This window comes from Populus nigra, chromosome 5 (genome assembly GCF_951802175.1).
Source record: "Populus nigra chromosome 5, ddPopNigr1.1, whole genome shotgun sequence".
NCBI classification, from domain to species: Eukaryota; Viridiplantae; Streptophyta; class Magnoliopsida; order Malpighiales; family Salicaceae; genus Populus; species Populus nigra.
The window spans coordinates 10182334-10207878 of record NC_084856.1 but is presented as its reverse complement, the minus strand read 5'-3'; the positions used below and the strand labels follow the sequence as shown (position 1 = coordinate 10207878).

The 25545-nt window shown below is 37.6% G+C and overlaps 2 protein-coding genes across 2 annotated transcripts; one reads left to right on the top strand and one right to left on the bottom strand.

Moving 5' to 3' along the window:
• The first annotated feature begins 1185 nt into the window (after positions 1–1185).
• Positions 1186–20350, top strand: LOC133694391 (uncharacterized). Its single transcript, XM_062115892.1, has 8 exons — positions 1186–1400; positions 1589–1733; positions 16290–16309; positions 16534–16644; positions 17686–17821; positions 17885–18239; positions 18327–19252; positions 20339–20350. The coding sequence occupies exons 1-8, from the start codon at positions 1186–1188 to the stop codon at positions 20348–20350; spliced, it is 1920 nt and encodes a 639-aa protein (XP_061971876.1).
• Positions 20351–20574: 224 nt separating this feature from the next.
• Positions 20575–25075, bottom strand: LOC133694387 (uncharacterized; the record flags this gene model as incomplete). Its single annotated transcript, XM_062115888.1, has 7 exons — positions 24970–25075; positions 23528–24717; positions 22829–23095; positions 21768–22381; positions 21509–21635; positions 20835–21476; positions 20575–20703 (listed from the first exon to the last, which is right to left on the bottom strand). Coding segments are annotated over exons 1-7 (3075 nt in total), but the record flags the coding sequence as incomplete, so codon positions are not given.
• Between the last annotated feature and the right edge of the window lie 470 nt (positions 25076–25545).

The following is a 25545-nucleotide window of genomic DNA, read 5'->3' as shown; positions in this document are numbered from 1 at the left end:
TCGTAAAGTTAAATCTAATATGCAAGAGGATTCAGATGGTCCAATGACAATAGCGAGAGCAAAACAACTACAAAGGGCTTTGATGAGTCAAATTGGAATGATTGAAGCTGCGTCGGAGTTAAAAATTAGCAATCAATTTGAAATTGGTTCAAGGGTGCTTATTTGCCTACAATTAGGAACTTAGAGATGGGAAAAGCCCTTAATGATTCTTTTGATGCTCGGCTACTTGAATTGGGGTTGATAATGCAAATAAATGAAGGAATTGATGTTGTTTACGGTCAGAACAGTAAATGAATTTGAACCCGAATTTGAAGTCATCCATTGCGTGTGAAAACAAGACTAATCTAGGTGGATTTCAAGTTCAGAACGTGATCTTTCTAGATTGTCCACCCATGATTGCATTGGACTTTTGTGTTGTTATAACTGTTTTAAATTTGGTCTGTTTATGTTTCAGAAAGGTAAAAAAACATGTGCTAGTTAAGTTGTCTAGGTTAGTTAGTCAAAGTCTGTTTTTTGGGCTTGACTTTTGCCATATTGAATTTTTCCTAACTTTGGAGCGATCTTCCAATTACAAATATAGTATCAGAATATGTAATAAGACACTTTTGGCCGAGATTATCTCAAATAATAATCGAGGCTTAGTCCATGTCATCAAAGCAATTGAAGAGGCTAATTGGCATGCAAATTCGTGACTAGGATGGTTTGACTATTAAAGGGTGTTAATTTGTTAAGTTTTAAGGATATTAAATGGGAAAATGACTTTGTCTTGGCTGGCCATCTTAAAATACATTGAATCTATTCATTTAGCTATTTTTGGCTGTCTTTAGAAGTTTAAGAGTCTTAAACACGTGGGGACTTGTTATGTTAATATTTGTGTGGCTTTTAAAACTGTAGTTATGACGTTTTCTATTATTGGAGGCTTGTTCCAAGTATATAGATAGGACATTACGAATTTTAATGGACATATTAGATTTTCAGAAAACTATTATGCCATTGTTTGGTGGGATCAATTATTGATTAATAGATGGAGGAGGAGGAGTAGAGAGCCACTTGTGGACACTTGGGAGGAGATGAAAATGCTTATGAGGAAGCGTTTTGTGCCCATACATTATTATAGGGGATTGTATCAAAAGTTGCAGAGATTAACTCAAGGTTCCAAGAGTGTGGATGAGTGTTACAACGGAGATGGAAGTAGTTATGATCCGGACTAATGTAGAAGAGGACCAGGAAGCCGCCATGGCTAGGTTTTTGCACGGTTTAAATCATGAGATTGTGAACATAGTTGAGATGCAGCATTATGGTGATTTGATGGATATGGTGCATCAAGCCATAAAGGTGGAGGAACAATTCAAACGAAAGGGATTGGCTAGGAGTGGACAACTTATGGCTACCACCAGCCGGTAGAAAACAACTCCAAAAAGGGGCGAGCAACTACAAAATAAGCCAAAATTTGAACCCTCTAAGAACACCAACTCTAAGATCGCCACTACTTTAGGTAACACCGAGGCTTCGAGTTCTAAAACATGTGATGTTGAGTGTTTTAAATGTCAGGGGCGTTGACACATAGCTAACTAATGTGTAAACAAAGGGTGATGGTGATAAATGCTCAAGGAGAGCTTGAGTCAGAGAATGAGGAAGAAGTAGATAATAATGACATGCCATCATTGGAGGATGCCGATGATGAGCAAAATGCTGTGGTTGGACATTTATTGGTAGCAAGGCGAGTTCTCAATGTACAGATTAAAGAGAAAGAAAGTAACCAAAGGGAGAAGTTGTTTCATACTTGGTGCTTTGTAAATAACAAAGTTTGCAGTGTCATTATCGATGGGGGGAGTTGCACAAACGTAACCAACATTTATTTGGTGGAGAAATTGGCCTTAACTAACTTGAAACATCCTTAACCTTACCGACTTTAATGACTGAATGAATGTGGCAAAATCAAGGTGACAAGACAAGTGTTGGTAGCATTATTGATACGGTTCAGCCTTGTGATATGACCCAAGCAAGGTCAAATTTGGGTGTAAAAAGCATAACAGTCCAGGTTTACGGCAATAGTTATAATTCTCAATCCAATCGTTGGATCGGGCTAACAGTTTATGTGGAATCTCCAGACATGTTTTCCTACTACGGGTTAAAATTTCAGGTCAATCGGACTTCGAGAAGGCACTGCGATACTGGTCCACAGAGGCTGTACGAATTTTGTTATTTACTTCCATTTGACTTATGGACTTTCTATTTGGTTAGGATTCTTTTCCTACAAGGATGTGGCAGCTGGTTTTGGGAATTTCGTAGTTCAACTAGGATCTGTAATAAACTGCAGTATAATCTTTAAATGTGGTAATGATTCATTAATGTTTCAGAATCCTTTTTTTATAAGGATTCCTTATTTATCCTAGCTACACAAGTAAAGAAAAGCTAGTGGTATTTAATGATAAATTAGCTATTTTTATTATTTTCTTTCATTTTTGGGCTTAATTAAAACTTTGTTTTGAGCTAGGATCCGAGGCTTGTTTGGATCAGGTTATGGGCCTTTTAGTTTAGGGTTTTTGGGTCAGTTCAGCCCACAAGAGTAGATCCATTAGGGTTACTTTTAAAAACGATTTAAACACATGTAACCTAAATTTCAGCAGCTTTGAGGATAATTACTTTTGAATTTTTCAGTTTTAACACGTGTGAGTGATTCTTGCATTCTTCAGTTCTTGAACGAACTGAATCTGACTAATCGAAGATTAACTGGCTTCGTGGCGTCATTTTACTCAATCCAATAATGTTGGTGCTTTGGGGCAGGTTTCCATTGTGTCATACTCCTATCAGACCTATTTCGATTTTCCGGGATCAAATCTCAATCTTGATTGTGGGTTGCGTGACCACGTGATCACGGGGGTTGTGTCAATTGGTATCAGAGTTAGGCTCCGAAACAAGTCATATCCTTCTGTTATTTTCGTTTTTTTAGTGTTCCTTTAAGTTTTTCAGTGTTTGCGTCCATCTTCTTGTTCTTCATGTCTGCGTCATCTAAGAAAAAAAAGGAAGGTTATATTTGATCTTGTTACTGTCTTTAATCATATCAGTATATTAAAAAGAAGAAAAAAAAGAAAGAGAGAGAGAGAGAGGGATTTGAAATTTGAAGGATCATTCAATTTTTGCCACAGAAACACAACTCTTGATGAACCATAAGCAAACCATCTCGAAATCAATTGAAACTTCATATTTAGTCTATTGGGGGTGTTATCGCATCATATGTCAAATTTGGGCTTATTCTGATATTATTTCCTTGAGGTTTTAATTTGAGGTTCAATTCTACTATAGAAACACTACTCTTAGCGAACCATAAGTAAACCACCTTAGAATCAATTGAAACTTCATATTATGTGTATTAGGGATGAGATCGCACCATATATTGAATTTGGTCTTATTTTGATATCGGCTTCTTGAGGTTTTAATTGGAGGTTTAAATTTACTGCAAACTAATCATACATAGGGTTTAGGTACCTAGACATAATAGAACAACCTATAAAATGAGATTTGTTGTTTTCTTGGTATCCTAATACTATATATTAAATTCAAGGTCATTTGGTGTGCGTTTTCTTTAGGTTCCAGAATCGGGTTTTGTCTTGCTATAATGGGTTTGTTTTGCGTTGTCTTTCAAAACTTGTTTTGTTTCTGTTGATTTTGTTCCTTCCAGTATATTATCATCATATTTGGGATATTTGGCTATTGTTTGACTCATTCTCATCAATTTCATATTTGTTTGTTTTTGATCAGTTTTGGTCCAAACGATAGTCAGATTTGTAATTTCAAGTCTAAATCAGTGTTCTTCTTGTTACAAACTCTATTCTTGTCTTCGTCTTCTTCTTGTTTTTTCTCCCTATTTGTGTCATGTATTCACCAAGGGAGAGGGAACAGAGGAGGATTGTAGATCAACGATGCGAAAAACTAAGCCATGGTTTAGGGGTTTTAGGACGAGAAGTTGATAAGTATAGAAGATTATTCTATGAACTTCAAGCTTCATGGGAAAAAAAAGGTACAACGCCAAAAGAATGAAAGACGAAGGAGAGCTATTGTGGTTATCATTCAAAAGTATATACGCAAGTGGTTAGTATGACGTGCTTATTTGAAATTCTTGTCGGTCACTACTTCTATATAGTGTTGTTGGAGAAAGATGTTAGCAATAAGGGAATTCCGAAGACTTAAACAAGAGGCTACTAGAGTCGCTACTAATCCTATTCAAGATTCGAGGGCGAATCTTGTTGAAGAGGGAGGGAATAATACGGTTCAGCCTTGTGATACGACCCAAGTAAGGTCAGATTTGGATTTTGGCATAAAAAGTGCAATAGTCCAGGTTTACGGCAACAGTTATAACTCTCAATCCGACCGTTGGATTGGGCTAAACGTTTATATGAACTCTTCAGACATGTTTTCCTACTATGGGTTAAAATTTCAGGTAAATCGGACTTTGGGAAGGCACCGCAATTTTGGTCTATAGAGGCTGTATGAATTTTGTTATTTACTTTCATTTGACTTATGAACTTCCTATTTGGTTAGAATTCTTTTTCTACAATGATGTGATAGCTGATTTTGGAAATTTCCTAGTTCAACTAGGATCTTTAATGAGCTGCAGTATAATCTCCAAGTGTGGTAAGGAGTCATTAATATTTCAGAATGGATAGCATCATATTAGGATGAAGCAAGGTGATGAATTGGAAAACTGCTTTTAAAACTAAATATGGTTTGTATGAGTGGTTAGTAATGCCTTTCGGTTTAACTAACGCTACAAGCACATTTATGCGTTTGATAAACCATGATTTGCATGCATTTGCTGGTAGATTTGTAGTTGTGTATTTTGATGATATCCTAATTTATAGCAAAAATTTGAAAGAACATATAATGCATTTGAAATATATTTTGGAAATTCTAAGGAAAGAAAGGTTGTCTGCTAACTTTAAGAAGTGCACCTTTTGCACGAATAAGCTTGTGTTTCTTGGTTTTGTTGTTAGTAAGAGAGGAATTAAGGTTGAAGGCATCCAAGAGTGGCCAATGCCAACAATAATCAGTTAAGTGAGGAGTTTCCACGGCTTAGCTAGCTTCTATAAACGGTTTGTGTGTGATTTTAGTAGCTTAGCCACCCTTTTTATTAAAGTCATCAAGAAAAATATGCAATTTAAGTGGGGGAAAGAACAAGAAAGGGCATTTAATCATAAAAGAAAAGTTAATTAATGCACCTTTGATTGTTTTACCAAACCAGCACTATTGGAAACAGAAACCCTCACCCTACGAATACTGATTCACGAACGAGAAGTATAAGGATAACGCCACGAAGCCAGTTGTTCTTCGATAAGTCATTTTGAGTTCTTTAGAGAACCATGGAAGGGAGATTATCTCACCAACACACACACACACACACACACACAAAGTGCGGCAAACAACAAGTTTTATTAATCTGAATTGTCTAACTTCCATGTCTGGTTATGCCTTTATTTATACTAACACTAGACTTAAATAAACCCTAATGGATCCCCCTTAGGTGGACTTATATTAAGCCCACTTACAATTAACCCAAATAAGTAATAATAACCCCAAGAGTAAGAAGAAAATAATAAAAATAATAAAAATCTGAAAACTACTGATGCGAACCTCGTGATCACATGGTCACGCAACCCACATACAAAGACACCAAATCCCGGAAAACCAAGTAATTCAAGTTTGATATGTGACACAAAGATAACTTGTACTTAGGTACCAGCACTATTGGAAATGAAAACCCCCACCCAATGAATATTGATTCACGAACGAGAAGTATAAGGATGACGCCACGAAGACAGTTGTTCTTTGATAAGTCGTTTTTCAGTTCTTTAGAGAACCATGGAAGGGAGATTATCTCACCAACACACCTGCAAAAATTATTTAGTGGTAAAAAAAAAATTATCCTTGCGTCGCTCGTGTTTCGCTCAAACACTCTTACTATCCTCACACGCTCACACCTCTCGTCACACCTTCTTGCGATTCTTGCGAAACTGAAACCAACACCAAATAAAACCAACTTGGCAGAGCAATCCAAATATATATATATATATATATATGTGTGTGTGTGTGTGTGTGTGTGTGTGTGTGTGTGTGTGTGTGTGTGTGTGTGTGTGTGTGTGACTTAAGAAACAATAAAAACCAGAAAACAAGCAAAACAAAACTGTGATGATAGTCTGGCGAGTCTATCCAAAATATGAACGAAACTGAAGACTCGAATAAAAACATAAACAAAAATATGCAAAATGATGAAACAACACCCAAATATGTTGGATATGATGAAAATAAACTGCAAGAAATGAAAACAACAGAAAGAAAGCGAATTTCAAAAGTTGACGCAAAACAAACTCGTTTACGATGAGTTAAGTCCAAATCTGGAACCTAAAGTAAATGATGTCCAATTGAGTTAAAATTCCAGATATAGTGTGATATCAACACAAATAGAGAGAATATAAATTTTAATCAATTTATGATAAGGTTTGATATACTAACGCAAAAACGTTATGAATCAGACCTGATTAGACCCGAATTTGAAACCCAAAGAAAACGATATCCAATTGATTCTAAAATCAATATGTGGTGCGATAAGGACACCAGCAATCCAATTCTCAAATAAGAGCTAATTCTAAGTTGATTTGATCCAATTTTCCCTTGTTTAAGTTTCTACGGTAGAAACCAATAAATGTCTTTTTGAATGAATTTCTTTTTTATGCAACTGATATATTTTGGACAGAAACCAAACATAATAACTATTTTTTTTAAATGCTGCAAAATCAAGGAGAAGAAAAAAATTGGACACTAATGAAGTTTTTTGTGGAAACAACTAGAAATGAAAAATTTCAGAAGAATATAACCTGATTAATGGAGCCAAGCTCTAATATACCAAATGATGCGAACCTCGTGATCACGTGGTCACACAACCCACATTCAAAGACACCAATTCCCGGGAAGCCAAGTAAATAGGTTTGATAGGAGTGTGACATAAAGATAACTTGTACCTAGGCACCAGCACTATTAGAAATGGAAACCCCACCCTACGAATATTGATTCGCGAACGAGAAGTATAAGGATGACGCACGAAGCCAGTTGTTTTTCGATAAGTCATTTTGAGTTCTTTAGAGAACCATAGAAGGGAGATTATCTCACCAACACACATACACACACACACACACAAAGTGCGGCAATTAAGAAGTTTTGTTAATCTGAATTGTCTAACTTCCATGTTTGGTTATGCCTTTATTTATACTAACACTAGACTTAAATAAACCCTAATGGATCCCCCTTAGGTGGACTTATATTAAGCCCACTTACAATTAACCCAAATAAGTAATAATAACCCCAAGACTAAGAAGAAAATAATAAAAATAATAAAAATCTGAAAACTACTGATGCGAACCTCGTGATCACATGGTCACGCAACCCACATACAAAGACACCAAATCCCGGAAAACCAAGTAATTCAAGTTTGATATGTGACACAAAGATAACTTGTACTTAGGTACCAGCACTATTGGAAATGAAAACCCCCACCCAATGAATATTGATTCACGAACGAGAAGTATAAGGATGACGCCACGAAGACAGTTGTTCTTTGATAAGTCGTTTTTCAGTTCTTTAGAGAACCATGGAAGGGAGATTATCTCACCAACACACCTGCAAAAATTATTTAGTGGTAAAAAAAAAATTATCCTTGCGTCGCTCGTGTTTCGCTCAAACACTCTTACTATCCTCACACGCTCACACCTCTCGTCACACCTTCTTGCGATTCTTGCGAAACTGAAACCAACACCAAATAAAACCAACTTGGCAGAGCAATCCAAATATATATATATATATATATATGTGTGTGTGTGTGTGTGTGTGTGTGTGTGTGTGTGTGTGTGTGTGTGTGTGTGTGTGTGTGTGTGTGACTTAAGAAACAATAAAAACCAGAAAACAAGCAAAACAAAACTGTGATGATAGTCTGGCGAGTCTATCCAAAATATGAACGAAACTGAAGACTCGAATAAAAACATAAACAAAAATATGCAAAATGATGAAACAACACCCAAATATGTTGGATATGATGAAAATAAACTGCAAGAAATGAAAACAACAGAAAGAAAGCGAATTTCAAAAGTTGACGCAAAACAAACTCGTTTACGATGAGTTAAGTCCAAATCTGGAACCTAAAGTAAATGATGTCCAATTGAGTTAAAATTCCAGATATAGTGTGATATCAACACAAATAGAGAGAATATAAATTTTAATCAATTTATGATAAGGTTTGATATACTAACGCAAAAACGTTATGAATCAGACCTGATTAGACCCGAATTTGAAACCCAAAGAAAACGATATCCAATTGATTCTAAAATCAATATGTGGTGCGATAAGGACACCAGCAATCCAATTCTCAAATAAGAGCTAATTCTAAGTTGATTTGATCCAATTTTCCCTTGTTTAAGTTTCTACGGTAGAAACCAATAAATGTCTTTTTGAATGAATTTCTTTTTTATGCAACTGATATATTTTGGACAGAAACCAAACATAATAACTATTTTTTTTAAATGCTGCAAAATCAAGGAGAAGAAAAAAATTGGACACTAATGAAGTTTTTTGTGGAAACAACTAGAAATGAAAAATTTCAGAAGAATATAACCTGATTAATGGAGCCAAGCTCTAATATACCAAATGATGCGAACCTCGTGATCACGTGGTCACACAACCCACATTCAAAGACACCAATTCCCGGGAAGCCAAGTAAATAGGTTTGATAGGAGTGTGACATAAAGATAACTTGTACCTAGGCACCAGCACTATTAGAAATGGAAACCCCACCCTACGAATATTGATTCGCGAACGAGAAGTATAAGGATGACGCACGAAGCCAGTTGTTTTTCGATAAGTCATTTTGAGTTCTTTAGAGAACCATAGAAGGGAGATTATCTCACCAACACACATACACACACACAAAGTGCGGCAATTAAGAAGTTTTGTTAATCTGAATTGTCTAACTTACATGTCTGGTTATGCCTTTATTTATACTAACACTAGACTTAAATAAACCCTAATGGATCCCCCTTAGGTGGACTTATATTAAGCCCACTTACAATTGACCCAAATAAGTAATAATAACACTAAGAAGAAAATAATAAAAATAACAAAAATCCAAAAACTACTAATGCGAACCTCGTGATCACATGCAAAGATAACAATTCCCGGAAAGCCAAGTAAATCAGGTTTTATAGGAGTGTGACACAAAGTTAATTTGTACCTAGGCACCAGCACTATTGCAAACAGAAACCCCCACCCAACGAATATTGATTCTCAAACGAGAAGTATAAGGATGAAACCAAGAAGACAGTTATTCTTTGATAAGTCATTTTTCAGTTCTTTAGAGAACTATGGAAGGGAGATTATCTTACCAAAACACACATACAAAGTGCGGCAAACAAGAAGTTTTATTAATCTGAATTATCTAACCTTACATGTCTGGTTATGCCCTTATTTATAGTGACTCCAAACTAAAATAAACCCTAATGGATCCTTTATGTGGACTTATTTGATGCCCACTTACAATTAAACTCAAATAATATAAATAAACCCTAAACTAAGAAGAAAATAATAATAACAATAATAAATACGAATTTAATATCCTAACTATGATCGGATCAGATATGTTGCCCTTTAGAAGTCCCATATAAGCTAAGAGAATTAAATCTGAAGGTAGAATTAATTCTGAAATCTTCTTTCCTTTTTGTAGTTAGGATGAATATGGAATTCTTGTAAGAAAAGGATTCTGAAACATTTATGAATCTTTGCCACCCAGGGAAACTATGTTGCAGCCCATTAAAGATCTTTGAAGAATTAGAAGATTCCCAAAATAAGCTGCCACATCCTTTTAGGAAAAGAATTCTAGCCAAATAGGAAGTCCATAAGTCAAAAAGAAGTAAATAACAAAATTCATACAGCCTATGCTGACCCGTATTGCGATACTTTTCCAATTTCTGATTGATATGACATTTTAACCCTAGGTAGAAAACCATGTCAGGAGACTCCGTGTAAAATTTCAGCCTGATCCAACGGTCGGATTGAGAATTACGACTGTTGCTGTAAAACTGGATAGTTGCACATTTTACATAAAAATCCGAATTTGACCTTTCCTGGATCATCTCAACCACCATTATAATATGCTAGAATCAGATTTGTCACCATTAAAAAGTCCCAAATAGACTAGGAAATCTGATCTGAAGGTAGAATTTATTCTGAAGTCTTCTTTTCTTTTTGTAACTAGGATGAATAATGAATCCTTGTAAGAAAATGATTCTGAAATAATTATGAATCCTTTCCACACTTGGAAATTATGTTGTAGCCCATTAAATATCTTTCAGATCCTTGTACGTTCTAGACAACAGCTCAAGGTGTTGGCCTATGGCTCGCAATTGGAAAGCTACGTCAGTGTTTTGTCACTGATTCGTTGTTTTCAGACATTCTTTGAATCTGCAAAATTTAGTTAGTAGCACAAAATATGTCCTCACACCTCTCGTGTATCCCACAAAAACAAAATTAAGGCTTTTCACTCTAATAAGCTCACTATGCCTTTTACCTTACAATTTGCTTTCTTTTGGTTCTTTAGGACCTGAAATTAACAAATCAAAGTCAGTAGCCTTCACAGGGCACTCTAATTATAATTTTCAGACTCAAGAATCAATAAATATACTGAAAACAAAGCAAAACAAAACTACGATTGCAATTTTGCGAGTAGCAATGCAAATTCGTACGAATTGTGGACGAAACAAAGACATAAAATAAAACAGAAGCGAATATTAGCGAAAACAATTACTTGACTCCTAGATAACCCAAATATAATAGAAACAAAAAGATTTGGACATAACTAAATAGTAAGGATAATGTTTTGAAAGTTGATGCAAATCTAACATGTTACGCAATTTTTACATAATAGAAGTGAAACCCAGACCAAACGATCTCGAAATGATCTCAAATTCAATATTTAGTATTATAATACTAAACAAACAAAAAAACTCAATTTATAAGTCGTTCTCTTATGTCTAGGTACCTAAACCCCTTGTATGATCAGTTTGCGGCATAATTGAACCTTTAAAAGCCGATATCAAAATAAGCCGAAATATAATATATGGTGCTTTCAATTAAATTCAATTTGTATGCATTGTCATTGATTCTCTCTAAAACCTGAAATGGACCTTCACCATGAGGCTGTAATTTTGATTTCCTTTGGTTAGGAAATTGTTCCTTATGCATGTGCACCCAAACCAAATCACCAGGTTAGAAAACAACCTGTGTACGTCCCTTATTGCTTTAGAAGCGTATAGTCTATTCTTTTTCTCTATTTGGAGTCGAACTCCCTCGTAGAGTTGTCTCACCATCTTTGCCTTCTTTTCACCATCTAAACTTACTTTTTCTTCAAAAGGTAAAGGAATTAAGTTCATAGGAGCAAGTGGATTAAACCCATTAACAATTTCAAAGGGAGAAAAGTCAATGGTCGAATGCATTGTTCTATTATAAGCAAACTCAACAAAAGGCAAACATTCTTCCTAACTTTTCAGATTCTTTTGAATCACAACTTGCAAAAGTTGGGATAATGTTCTATTCACTGCCTTAGTTTGCTATATTTTGAAGATGACAAGTTGTTGAAAATAAGAGTTTAGTTCCTAATTTTTCCTATAAATCTTCCAAAAATAGCTAAGGAACTTAACACCACAATCTAACACTATACTCCTCCACTCTCGGCTAGATTTGAGTGTTTTTGAATAGTGGTCGAATGGTCTGATTTGTTTAGGGTGTTGACCGAATGTTTGTTTGTGTTTGGATGGGTGACCGAATCTAATGGTCTTTTCTCCCTTTGTTCCTCACCTTCATTTTCTCTCCCTGTCGCCTCATGCTCACTTTATAGCTTTATTTGATCATCATACACTTATTTGGGTGTAAGAGGTACAAGAGTGATGGTTTTACTATCTTTTATAATGGTATACCTTTTTTAACCCAATTATGAATTGCCTTCCTATCATATTGCCATGGTCTCCCTAACAAGATGTGACTTGCTTGCATTGGTACCACATTGCACATAACTTCATCAACATATTTCCCAATAAAAAATGGAACCACAAAACCTGTTTAGTCACTTTCACCTCACCACTATCATTGAGCCAATGCAGTCTATATGGTTTAGCATGCTTAACAATACACAAATTCAGTTTACTAACAAGGGTGGTGCTACAAACATTAACACAACTTCCACTATCTATAATTAAACTACACACCTTACTTGGTATATAACAATGCGTATGGAAGATGTTCTCCCCTTGTTGATTAGTTTCATCTTCCTTGACGTGAACTTGAAGTGTTCGCCATATAACCAAGGAGTGGTAATGCTAACTCATCCCCATCATTATCCTTTAATGGTGGCATGCCTTCAAAATCAGATCTGTTACTTTATTCAATATCACCATTATCTCTAATCATCATGATTCTCTTGTTTAAACACTCCGAAGCATAATGCTAACTCAACCTATTAGTCCATATCCCTGACACTTGAAACATTTATCATGAGTATGTTTAGGTTGAGTTTCATATTTACCTTTGGTACTAGTAGGGACATCAACTTTAGCCTTTGGTGGTTTGGCTTTAGAAGGAACAACGGACCTCGGCTGGATAGTACCCTCTCTCCTTAGATTCGGCTTTTATGATGATGAAGATCCCGAATTAAAACCTCAAGAAACCGATATCAAAATAAGCCCAAATTTAATATATGATATGATCTCACCCCCAATACATAGAATATGAAGTTTCAATTGATTATAAGGTGGTTTGATTATGGTTCACTAAGAGTAGTGTTTTTGCGGCAGAATTGAACCTTGAATTAAATTCTCAAGCAAACGATATCAAAATAAGCCCAAATTTTATAAATGTTGCGATCTCACCCCCAATAGACAGAATATGAAGTTTCAATTGATTATAAGGTGGTTTGCTTATGGTTCACTAAGAGTTATGTGTTTGCGGTAAAATTGAATCATCTTTCAAATTTCATCTAATCTCTCTCCCTTTTTTTATAAATGCTATTGATGTCGATACATACCTTGTTTCGGATGTGATATCGAGTGTGAAATATGTTTTTCCGTTGTTGATCTACATCATCTTCTTTGATTTGCATGTTCAGCATCCGCCTTATAACCAAGGCCTCCCCCTTATCACTACAATCCACCAAGGTGATTATCAGCATAACTCTTCGCTTTGGACATTAAGATGCAACGTGGCCCTTTCCTAAACACTTAAAACATTTAATATCTCTATCACGAGTAGGTTGAGATTCAGATTTACCTTTCTCATCCGTATGAGCATCGTTTTTTCCCCTTGGATGGTTCGGACTTTACATAAGGCTTTGGTTGGATAGGCCCCTCTCTCTTCAGATTCGGCTTCCATGTTGAGGAAGATGAAGTCGAATTGGTCTGAAACATGCACTACCCCTTCTCTTTATTTGCCTCTCCACCTTCGTTGCCATATGGACCATGTCCTCTGATACGGTTCAGCCTTGTGATACGACCCAAGTAAGGTCAGATTTGGATTTTTGGCGTAAGAGTTTTTACCGTTCAGTTTTACGCTATTGAGCATAACTTTAAATCTAACTGTTGGATCGAGCTGAAACTTTACCATAAGATTCTAGAGGTAAATGTCTATGTTAAGGTACATTTTTAAGTGAATCCACGTTCGGAAAAGACTTGCGATATAGGTCAAAACAGGCTATACGAATTATGTTATTTACTTCCTTTTGACTGGTGGACTTCCTATTTGGCAAGGATCCTTTTCTTACAAGGATGCGGGAGCTTGTTTTGGGAATTTCCTAGTCCCACAAGGATTTTTAATGAGCTACAATATAATTTCCAAGTGTGGCAAGGATCATTAATGTTTTAGAATCATTTTCTTATAAGGATTTCTTATCCATCCTAGCTACACAAGGAAAGAAGGATTGGTGGTATGATGTAAACCTCGTGATCACGTGGTCACGCAACTCACACTCAAAGACACCAATTCCCGGAAAGCCAAGTAAATCAGGTTTGATAGGAGTGTGACACAAAGATAACTTGTACCTAGGCACCAGCACTATTGGAAACGGAGACCCCCACCCAACGAATATTGATTCGCGAACGAGAAGTATAAGGATGACGCCACGAAGACAGTTGTTCTTCTATAAGTCATTTTCAGTTCTTTAGAGAACCAAGGAAGGGAGATTATCCCACCATCACACAATAAGTGCAGCAAAGAAGTTTATTGATCTGAAATTTGTGTAACCTTATATGTTTGGTTATACCTTTATTTATATGGACTCACTCTAGACTTAAAGAAATCCTAATGGACCCCCCTTAGGTGGACTTATATGAAGCCCACTTACAATTGACCCAAATAAGTAATAATAACCCAAAAACTAAGAAGAAAATAATAATAAAAAATAAAAATCCAAAAATTAGCATGCTAAATATGCTAGAATCAGATTTGTCACCCTTAAGAAGTCTTAAATAAACTAGGACAAATTTGATTTGAAAATTTTGTGTTGCTGCCCCATTTGATGTCCTTGATTAGCTTGCATTTCCTTGTTTAACTTGGACAAATAAGAACACAAATTTCCTCCTTTGTTGCTGATTTAATTACTTTCCTTCCTAAGTTAGGAAAAGCATTAAATAGTCCTCCCCTATTTAGGAATAAGATATGGCCAACTTCCTTACTTAATTAGGAGAATAAATTGCTGACTTTTAATCCTTATAGCATTAGGAAACATAACAAGCCTAACAAGGCTGGTATTGGGCCGGACACATCAACCCCTTGTTCCACATGAATTGGGCTCTTCTTGGACCTGAACTAGATGAATTAAAGGCTGTCCTTTATGCTCCTTAAATGTCCCAAACCCCTCTAGGTCTATTTTGCTCCATATGTTCTGAACAAGCCCATTCAATGCTTCTTTAAGCTTCTTTGCCCTAGCTCTTGTGATTGGCCCAATTGGCACCTCCAATGGGTCGTTGGCATGATTACACTTGGTGTTGAGCTGATCCGTATCATGGTATTTAATGACAAATTAGTTATTTTTATTATTTTCTTTCATGTTTTGGATTATAGAACTTTGTTCTGATCCAAGGCTCGTTTTGATAGGGTTATGGGCTTTACAACTTTGGGTTTTTGAGTCAGTTTTGTATGTGGGTTAGTTCAGCCCACAAAGGGTAGATCCATTAGGGTTACTTTTAAGAACTATTTAAATACATGTAACCTAAATTTCTGCAGCCTTTGATCATTATTACTTCTTGTGATACAGATCAGCCCAACACCAAGCGTAATCATGCCAACGACCCATTAGAGGTGCCAATTTGGCCAATCACAAGAGCTAGGGCAAAGAAGCTTAAAGAAGCATTGAATGGGCTTGTTCAGAACATATGGAGCAAAATGGACCTAGATGGGCTTGAGACATTTAAGGAGCATGAAGGGCAGCCTTTAATCCATCTAGTTCAGGTCCAAGAAGAGCCCAATTCGTGTGGAACATGGGGTTGATGTGTCCGGCCCAATACCAGCCTTGTTAGGCTTGTTTTTTCCTAATGCTACAAGGATAAAAAGTCAGCAATTGATTCTCCTAATTAAGTAAGGAAGTTGGCCATATCTTATTCCTAAAGAGAGGAGGACTATTTAATGCTTTTCCTAACTTAGGAAGGAAAGTAATTAAATCAGCAACAAAGGAGGAAATTTGTTTTCTTATTTGGGGTCAATTGGATATCGTTTGCTTTGGGTTTCAAATTCGGGTCTAATCAGGTCTGATTCATAACGTTTTTGCGTCAGTATATCAAACCTTATCGTAAATTGCTCAAACTTTATATTCTGTCTATTTTGGTTGATATCACACTATATCTGAAATTTTAACTCAATTGGATGTCATTTACTTTAGGTTCCAGATTCGGACTTAACTCTTCGTAAACGAGTCTGTTTTGCGTCAACTTTTGAAATTCGCTTGCTTTCTGTTGTTTTCGTTTCTTGCAGTTTATCTTCATCATATACAACATATTTGGATGTTGTTTCATCATTTTGCATATTTTTTGTTTCTGTTTTTTATTCGAGTCTTCAGTTTCGTTTATATTTCGGATAGACTCGCTTGCTACTCGCGAGACTATCATCGCAGTTTCGTTTTGCTTGTTTTCTAGTTTGTATTGCTTCTTGAGTCATATATATATATATTTGGATTGCGCTGCCAAGTTGGTTCTATTTGGTGTTGGTTTCAGTTTCGCAAGAACCGCGGAAGGTGAGATGAGAGTTGTGAGCGTGTGAGGATATTAAGAGTGTTTGAGCGAAACACGAGCGACGTGAGGATAATTTTTTTTACCACTAACCAATTTTTGCAGGTACTATCATGTCAGATCAAAACAACACACCACCCCATCCCGAGGGAGAACTTACGTTCCAAATGCAAGCCATGACGCAGATGATGGAGAGGATGAATTTTGTGATGGGAAATGTGAGTGACAGACTTGATAGGGTAGAGAAACGTGGTAACGAGGCTGGTACAAACACCCAAAATATGAGGAAGCTTGGGGCTGAACTGAAAGCAAACAATGGCGGTAGGGCTGAAAGGCCAAGGTGGGCTGATTATGAGGATTTTGAGGAGGTCGTTGATGATATTGGTGATGGTGGTTTTGAGGATGAGGCCATAGGCCATCGGGAAGGTTTTCGGCAGCCTAGAAACCGAAGGGATTATGGGAATAGAACTAGGGGCCAATTCGGCCAAAGGGAAAATTTCCGTAGTGTTGGGGGACATGCTGATTTAGATGGTGATTTGGATGCCATCAAACTGAAAATACCTTCTTTTCAAGGTAAAAACGATCTCGAGGCATATTTGAAGTGGGAGAAAAAGGTGGATTGGATTTTTGATTGCCATAACTATTCGGAAGTGAAGAAAGTAAAATTAGTAGTCATCGAATTCACAGATTATGCACTGATATGGTGGGATCAGAATGTTATTAGTAGAAGAAGGAGTGGAGAGAGGCCAGTAGCGTCGTGGGAGGAGATGAAAGTGTTGATGAGAAGGCGATTTGTGCCTAACCACTATTATAGAGATTTGTATTTGAAATTGCAGGGTTTGAATCAGGGTTCTAGGTCTGTGGATGAGTATTTCAAGGAGATGGAGATTGCCATGATTCGGGTCAATGTGATTGAGGATCGGGAAGCTACCATGGCTAGATTTCTAAATGGGCTGAATAGGGACATTGTGAATGTTGTAGAATTACAACATTGTGTGGAATTGGAGGTCATGGTCCATATGGCAACGAAGGTGGAGAGGCAAATAAAGAGAAGGGGCAGTACACGTTTTCAGACCAATTCGACTTCATCTTCCTCAACATGGAGGCCGAATTTGAAAAGAGAGGGGGTTGTCCAACCAAAGCCTTATGCAAAGGTTGAACCATCTAAGGCCAAAAAGGATACTCATACGAATGGGAAAGGTAAATCTGAATCTCAACCTACTCGTGATAGAGATATTAAATGCTTTAAGTGTTTAGGGAAGGGGCACATTGCATCTCAGTGTCCAAACCGAAGAGTTATGCTTACAAGAGACAATGGGGAGGTTGAATCTGAAAGTGACAAATCTGAAAGTGATGAGATGCCACCTTTGGTGGATTGTAGTGATGAGGAGATTGCATATCCTGTTGAGGGGGAGGCCTTAGTTATAAGGCATGCGCTGAACATGCAAATCAAAGAAGATGATATAGATCAGCAACGGGAAAATATATTTCGCACTCGATGTCACATCCAAAAGAAGGTATGTAGCATGATAATTGATGGAGGTAGTTGTGCTAATGTTGCTAGTGATACTCTTGTGAAGAGATTGAATCTGAGTTGTGTTAAGCATCTGAGGCCTTATAGATTGCAATGGTTGAATGAATGTGATGAAGTGAGGGTAACTAAGCAGGTTGTGATTGCGTTTGCTATTGGGAAGTATTCCGATGAGATTTTGTGTGATGTAATCCCAATGTATGCTAGTCACTTACTTTTAGGGCGTCCATGGCAGTTTGATCGGAAAGCGATTCATGATGGGTTTAGAAATAAGTTCACTATTGTGAAGGATGGTAAAATCATCACTCTTGTACCTCTTTCTCCAAAACAAGTGTATGATGATCAAATGAAATTAAAAAAGGAATGTGAGGATGGGAAGAGTGAAAATTCACGTGAGGACAATGGTGAGAGAAAACCATCAGATTCGGCTAAACCTAAATCACTAATTAAACCGATTGAGAGTGGAGGTAAAAACCGCGGAGTGAAGAAAGTAAGCTTGTGTGATGATAATACTGTGGAAAAATTAAAGAAACAACCTAATTTTTATGCAAAGGGATCTCAAATCAGATCTGCATTTTTCACTAATAAGCCAATGATCTTACTTGTGTATAAGGAGGCTTATTTTAACACTAACGATCTTGATTATGCTATTCCTAGTGTGGCTGTTTCTTTGATGCAGGAGTTTGATGATGTATTCCCTGAAGACATCCCTAATGGATTACCACCATTAAGGGGGATTGAACATCAAATTGATCTTGTGCCCGGAGCTTCAATTCCTAACCGTCCAGCCTATAGAAGCAACCCCGAGGAGACGAAGGAGCTTCAAAGGCAAGTAGATGAGTTGATGATGAAGGGGTACATTCGTGAGAGTATGAGTCCTTGTGCTGTGCCAGTGCTACTTGTGCCTAAAAAGGATGGTACATGGAGGATGTGTGTCGATTGTCGTGCCGTCAATAACATAACGGTAAAGTATCGACATCCTATTCCTAGGCTTGATGACATGTTAGATGAGTTACATGGATCATGTATTTTCTCTAAGATTGACTTAAAAAGTGGGTACCATCAAATTAGGATGAAAGAGGGTGATGAGTGGAAAACTGCATTTAAGACTAAGCATGGTTTGTATGAATGGTTAGTCATGCCGTTTGGACTTACAAATGCACCTAGCACGTTTATGCGTTTAATGAATCATGTATTGCGTACGTTTATAGGTAAGTTTGTTGTTGTGTATTTTGATGACATTTTGATCTATAGCAAGAACTTAAATGAGCATCTTGATCATTTGCGTAATATACTTAGTGTGTTGCGTAGTGAGCAATTATATGCTAATCTTAAGAAGTGTACCTTTTGCATGGAAAAAATTGTGTTTCTTGGCTATGTCGTAACTGCGCAGGGTATTGAGATGGACGAGGAGAAAGTTAAGGCCATCCGGGATTGGCCTACACCAAAATCGGTAAGTGAGGTAAAGAGTTTTCATGGACTTGCTAGTTTTTATAGAAGGTTTGTGAAGGATTTTAGTACTATTGCTGCACCTTTAACTAAAATTGTGAAAAAATCTGTTGGATTCAAATGGAATGATGAACTGATGCGAACCTCGTGATCACGTGGTCACGCAACCCACACGCAAAGACACTAATTCCCGGAAAGCCAAGTAAATCAGGTTTGATAGGAGTGTGACACAAAGATAACTTGTACCTAGGCACCAGCACTATTGAAAACGGAGACCCCCACCCAACGAATATTGATTCGCGAACGAGAAGTATAAGGATGACGCCACGAAGACAGTTGTTCTTCGATAAGTCGTTTTCAGTTCTTTAGAGAACCAAGGAAGGGAGATTATCCCACCAACACACAATAAGTGCAGCAAAGAAGTTTATTGATCTGAAAATTGCGTAACCTTACATGTTTGGTTATGCCTTTATTTATACAGACTCTAGACTTAAGAAAACCCTAATGGACCCCCCTTAGGTGGACTTATATGAAGCCCACTTACAATTGACCCAAATAAGTAATAATAACCCAAAAACTAAGAAGAAAATAATAAAAATAATAAAATTCCGAAAATTATCATGCTAAATATGCTAGAATCAGATTTGTCACCCTTAAGAAGTCCCAAATAAACTAGGACAAATCTGATTTGAAAAATTTGTGTTGCTACCCCCCTTGATGTCCTTGATTAGCTTGGATTTCCTTGTTTAACTTTGACAAATAAGAAAACAAATTTCCTCCTTTGTTGCTGATTTAATTACTTTCCTTCCTAAGTTAGGAAAAACATTAAATAGTCCTCCTCTCTTTAGGAATAAGATATGGCCAACTTCCTTACTTAATTAGAAGAATCAATTGCTGACTTTTTATCCTTGTAGCATTAGGAAAAACAAGCCTAACAAGGCTGGTATTGGGCCGGACACATCAACCCCATGTTCCACACGAGCTCTTCTTGGACCTGAACTAGATGGATTAAAGGCTGCCCTTCATGCTCCTTAAATGTCTCAAACCCATCTAGGTCCATTTCTGAACAAGCCCATTCAATGCTTCTTTAAGCTTCTTTGCCCTAGCTCTTGTGATTGGCTCAATTGGCACCTCCAATGGGTCGTTGGCATGATTACGCTTGGTGTTGGGCTGATCCATATCATCCCCTCGCTTTTCAAAAGGATTCGACCTCGAATCATCACCTACATCAAACAGAGTAAGATCAGAAACATTAAAGGTAGCACTAACACCATACTCACCTGGCAAATCAACTTTATAAGCATTGTCATTGATCCTCTCAAGGATCTGAAATGACCCATCTCCTCGTGGTTGTAACTTTGATTTCCTATGGGTCGGAAATCTCTTCTTGCGCATATGCACCCAAACCCAATCGCCGGGCTGAAAGACAACATGTTTGCGCCCCTTATTGGCTTTGGTCGCATACACACGATCCTCTTTTCAATCTGTTGCCGCACACTCTCATGAAGTGTTTTCACCACCTGTGCTTTATGATTACCATCCAAACTAACCCTTTCATCAATTGGCAAAGGAATCAAATCCATTGGAGTTAAAGGGTTAAATCCATACACAATTTCAAATGGTGAGAATTCAGTAGTAGAGTGCACACTACGATTATATGCAAACTCTATAAATGGCAAACAATCTTCCCAATTCTTTAAGTTATTTTGAATGACAGCACGCAGAAGTTGTGTTAAGGTCCTATTAACTACTTCGGTTTGTCCATCTGTTTGGGGGTGACAAGTAGTTGAAAACAACAGTTTAGTACCCAATTTTCCCCATAACACCTTCCAAAAATAGCTAAGGAACTTAACATCTCTATCAAAAACAATGCTCTTAGGGACCCCGTGAAGCCGTATTATCTCCCTAAAGAACAAATCAGCAATGTTAGTTGCATCATCAGTTTTATGACATGGAATGAAGTGTGCCATCTTTGAAAACCTATCAACAACTACAAAGATGGAATCCCTACCCCGTTTTGACCTAGGTAAACCTAAGACGAAGTCCATTAAAATGTCTACCCATGGTTCTTTCGGTACAGGCAAAGGGGTATACAAGCCATGTGGTTGAGTCCTAGACTTTGCTTTTCTACACGTTATGCATTTATCACATATGCGTTGCACATCTTTTTTCATTTTAGGCCAATAAAAATGCTCATGCAACACATCCAAAGTCTTAGCAACACATCCAAAGTCTTAACAACACCAAAATGCCCCATCAACCCGCCTCCATGTGCTTCACGTACAAGCAATTCACGCATAGAACTTAATGGAACACGCAAACGATTCTCTTTAAACAAATATCCATCAAGTCTATAAAACTTTCCAAAAGCCAAAGTTTCGCAAGCATCGTAAACATTTGCAAAATCACTATCATCCTTGTACAATTCATTTATGTGTTCAAATCCTAGAAATCTAGCATCCAAAGTAGATAAAAGAACATACCTGCGCGAAAGTGCATTAGCCACAATGTTTTCTTTCCCTTGCTTATACTTGATCACATACGGAAAGGTTTCAATAAATTCAACCCATTTGGCATGTCTCCTACTCAACTTACCTTGCCCTTTCAAGTGCTTCAATGATTCATGATCAGAATGTATCACAAACTCCTTGGGCCACAGGTAATGTTGCCACGTCTCTAAAGTTCTTACCAAGGCATATAGCTCCTTGTCATATGTAGGGTAATTCAAGGCTGCCCCATTAAGTTTTTCGCTGAAATACGCAATGGGCCTCCTATCCTGCATTAACACAGCTCCTATACCAATACCTGACGCATCACATTCAACTTCAAAAGCTCTCGTAAAGTCTGGCAAAGCTAAAACAGGTGCCGAACAAAGTTTATCTTTCAACAAATTAAAAGCCTCATCCTGTTCATCATTCCATTTGAATCCAACAGATTTTTTCACAATTTCAGTTAAAGGTGCAGCAATAGTATTAAAATCCTTCACAAACCTTATATAAAAACTAGCAAGTCCATGAAAACTCTTTACCTCACTTACTGATTTTGGTGTAGGCCAATCCCGGATGGCCTTAACTTTCTCCTCGTCCATCTCGATACCCTGCGCAGTTACGACATAGCCAAGAAACACAATTTTTTCCATGCAAAAGGTACACTTCTTAAGATTAGCATATAATTGCTCACTACGCAACACACTAAGTACATTACGCAAATGATCAAGATGCTCATTTAAGTTCTTGCTATAGATCAAAATGTCATCAAAATACACAACAACAAACTTACCTATAAACGTACGCAATACATGATTCATTAAACGCATAAACGTGCTAGGTGCATTTATAAGTCCAAACGGCATGACTAACCATTCATACAAACCATACTTAGTCTTAAATGCAGTTTTCCACTCATCACCCTCTTTCATCCTAATTTGATGGTACCCACTTTTTAAGTCAATCTTAGAGAAAATACATGATCCATGTAACTCATCTAACATGTCATCAAGCCTAGGAATAGGATGTCGATACTTTACCTTTATGTTATTGACGGCACGACAATCGACACATATCCTCCATGTACCATCCTTTTTAGGCACAAGTAGCACTGGCACAGCACAAGGACTCATACTCTCACGAATGTACCCCTTCATCATCAACTCATCTACTTGCCTTTGAAGCTCCTTCGTCTCCTCGGGGTTGCTTCTATAGGCTGGACGGTTAGGAATTGAAGCTCCGGGCACAAGATCAATTTGATGTTCAATCCCCCTTAATGGTGGTAATCCATTAAGGATGTCTTCAGGGAATACATCATCAAACTCCTGCATCAAAGAAACAGCCACACTAGGAATAGCATAATCAAGATCGTTAATGTTAAAATAAGCCTCCTTATACACAAGTAAGATCATTGGCTTATTAGTGAAAAATGCAGATCTGATTTGAGATCCCTTTGCATAAAAATTGGGTTGTTTCTTTAATTTTTCCACAGTATTATCATCACACAAGCTTAGTTTCTTCACTCCTCGGTTTTTACCTCCACTCTCAACCGGTTTAATTAATGATTTCGGTTTAGCCGAATCTGATGGTTTTCTCTCACCATTGTCCTCACGTGAATTTTCATTCTTCCCATCCTCACATTCCTTTTTTAATTTCATTTGATCATCATACACTTGTTTTGGAGAAAGAGGTACAAGAGTGATGATTTTACCATCCTTTACAATAGTGAACCTATTTCTAAACCCATCATGAATCGCTTTCTGATCAAACTCCCATGGACGCCTCAAAAGTAAGTGACTAGCATGCATTGGGACTACATCACACAAAATCTCATCGGAATACTTCCCAATAGCAAACGCAATCACAACCTGCGTAGTAACCCTCACTTCACCATATTCATTCAACCATTGCAATCTATAAGGCCTCGGATGCTTAACACAACTCAGATTCAATCTCTTCACAAGAGTATCACTAGCAACATTAGCACAACTATCTCCATCAATTATCATGCTACATACCTTCTTTTGGATGTGACATCGAGTGTGAAATATATTTTCCCGTTGCTGATCTATATCATCTTCTTTGATTTGCATGTTCAGCGCACGCCTTATAACCAAGGCCTCCCCCTCAACAGGATATGCAATCTCCTCATCACTACAATCCACCAAAGGTGGCATCTCTTCACTTTCAGATTCAACCTCCCCATTGTCTCTTGTAAGCATAACTCTTCGGTTTGGACACTGAGATGCAATGTGCCCCTTCCCTAAACACTTAAAGCATTTAATATCTCTATCACGAGTAGGTTGAGATTCAGATTTACCTTTCCCATTCGTATGAGTATCCTTTTTGGCCTTAGATGGTTCGACCTTTGCATAAGGCTTTGGTTGGACAGCCCCCTCTCTTTTCAAATTCAGCCTCCATGTTGAGGAAGATGAAGTCGAATTGGTCTGAAAACGTGTACTGCCCCTTCTCTTTATTTGCCTCTCCACCTTCGTTGCCATATGGACCATGCCCTCCAATTCCACACAATGTTGTAATTCTACAACATTCACAATGTCCCTATTCAGCCCATTTAGAAATCTAGCCATGGTAGCTTCCCGATCCTCAATCACATTGGCCCGAATCATGGCAATCTCCATCTCCTTGAAATACTCATCCACGGACCTAGAACCCTGATTCAAACCCTGCAATTTCAAATACAAATCTCTATAATAGTGGCTAGGCACAAATCGCCTTCTCATCAACACTTTCATCTCCTCCCACGACGCTACCAGCCTCTCTCCACTCCTTCTTCTACTAATAACATTCTGATCCCACCATATCAATGCATAATCTGTGAATTCGATGACTACTAATTTTACTTTCTTCACTTCCGAATAGTTATGACAATCAAAAATCCAATCCACCTTTTTCTCCCACTTCAAATATGCCTCAGGATCGTTTTTACCTTGAAAAGAAGGTATTTTCAGTTTGATGGCATCCAAATCACCATCTAAATCAGCATGTCCCCCAACACTACGGAAATTTTCCCTTTGGCCGAATTGGCCCCTAGTTCTATTCCCATAATCCCTTCGGTTTCTAGGCTGCCGAAAACCTTCCCGATGGCCTATGGCCTCATCCTCAAAACCACCATCACCAATATCATCAACGGCCTCCTCAAAATCCTCATAATCAGCCCACCTTGGCCTTTCGGCCCTACCGACATTGTTTGCTTTCGGTTCAGCCCCAAGCTTCCTCATATTTTGGGTGCTTGTACCAGCCTTGTTACCACGTTTCTCTACCCCTATCAAGTCTATCACACACATTTTCCATCACAACATTCATCCTCTCCATCATCTGCGTCATGGCTTGCATTTGGAACGTAAGTTCTCCCTCGGGATGGGGTGGTCCATTAGGGTTTTCTTAAGTCTAGAGTCAGTATAAATAAAGGCATAACCAAACATGTAAGGGGACGCAATTTTCAGATCAATAAACTTCTTTGCTGCACTTATTGTGTGTTGGTGGGATAATCTCCCTTCCTTGGTTCTCTAAAGAACTGAAAACAACTTATCGAAGAACAATTGTCTTCGTGACGTCATCCTTATACTTCTCGTTCGCGAATCAATATTCGTTGGGTGGGGGTCTCCGTTTTCAATAGTGCTGGTGCCTAGGTACAAGTTATCTTTGTGTCACACTCCTATCAAACCTGATTTACTTGGCTTTCCGGGAATTAGTGTCTTTGCGTGAGGGTTGCATGACCATGTGATCACGAGGTTCGCATCATCTTGCGTTCTTC

Coding starts and splice junctions, on each gene's coding strand:
- LOC133694391 (XM_062115892.1), top strand. CDS start 1,186: ATGGAAGTAGTTATGATCCGGACTAATGTAGAAGAGGACCAGGAAGCC. Junction 1,401..1,588: donor CTTATGGCTACCACCAGCCG/GTAGAAAACAAC, acceptor GTGTAAACAAAG/GGTGATGGTGATAAATGCTC. Junction 16,310..16,533: donor TTTCGCAAGAACCGCGGAAG/GTGAGATGAGAG, acceptor TGTGAGTGACAG/ACTTGATAGGGTAGAGAAAC.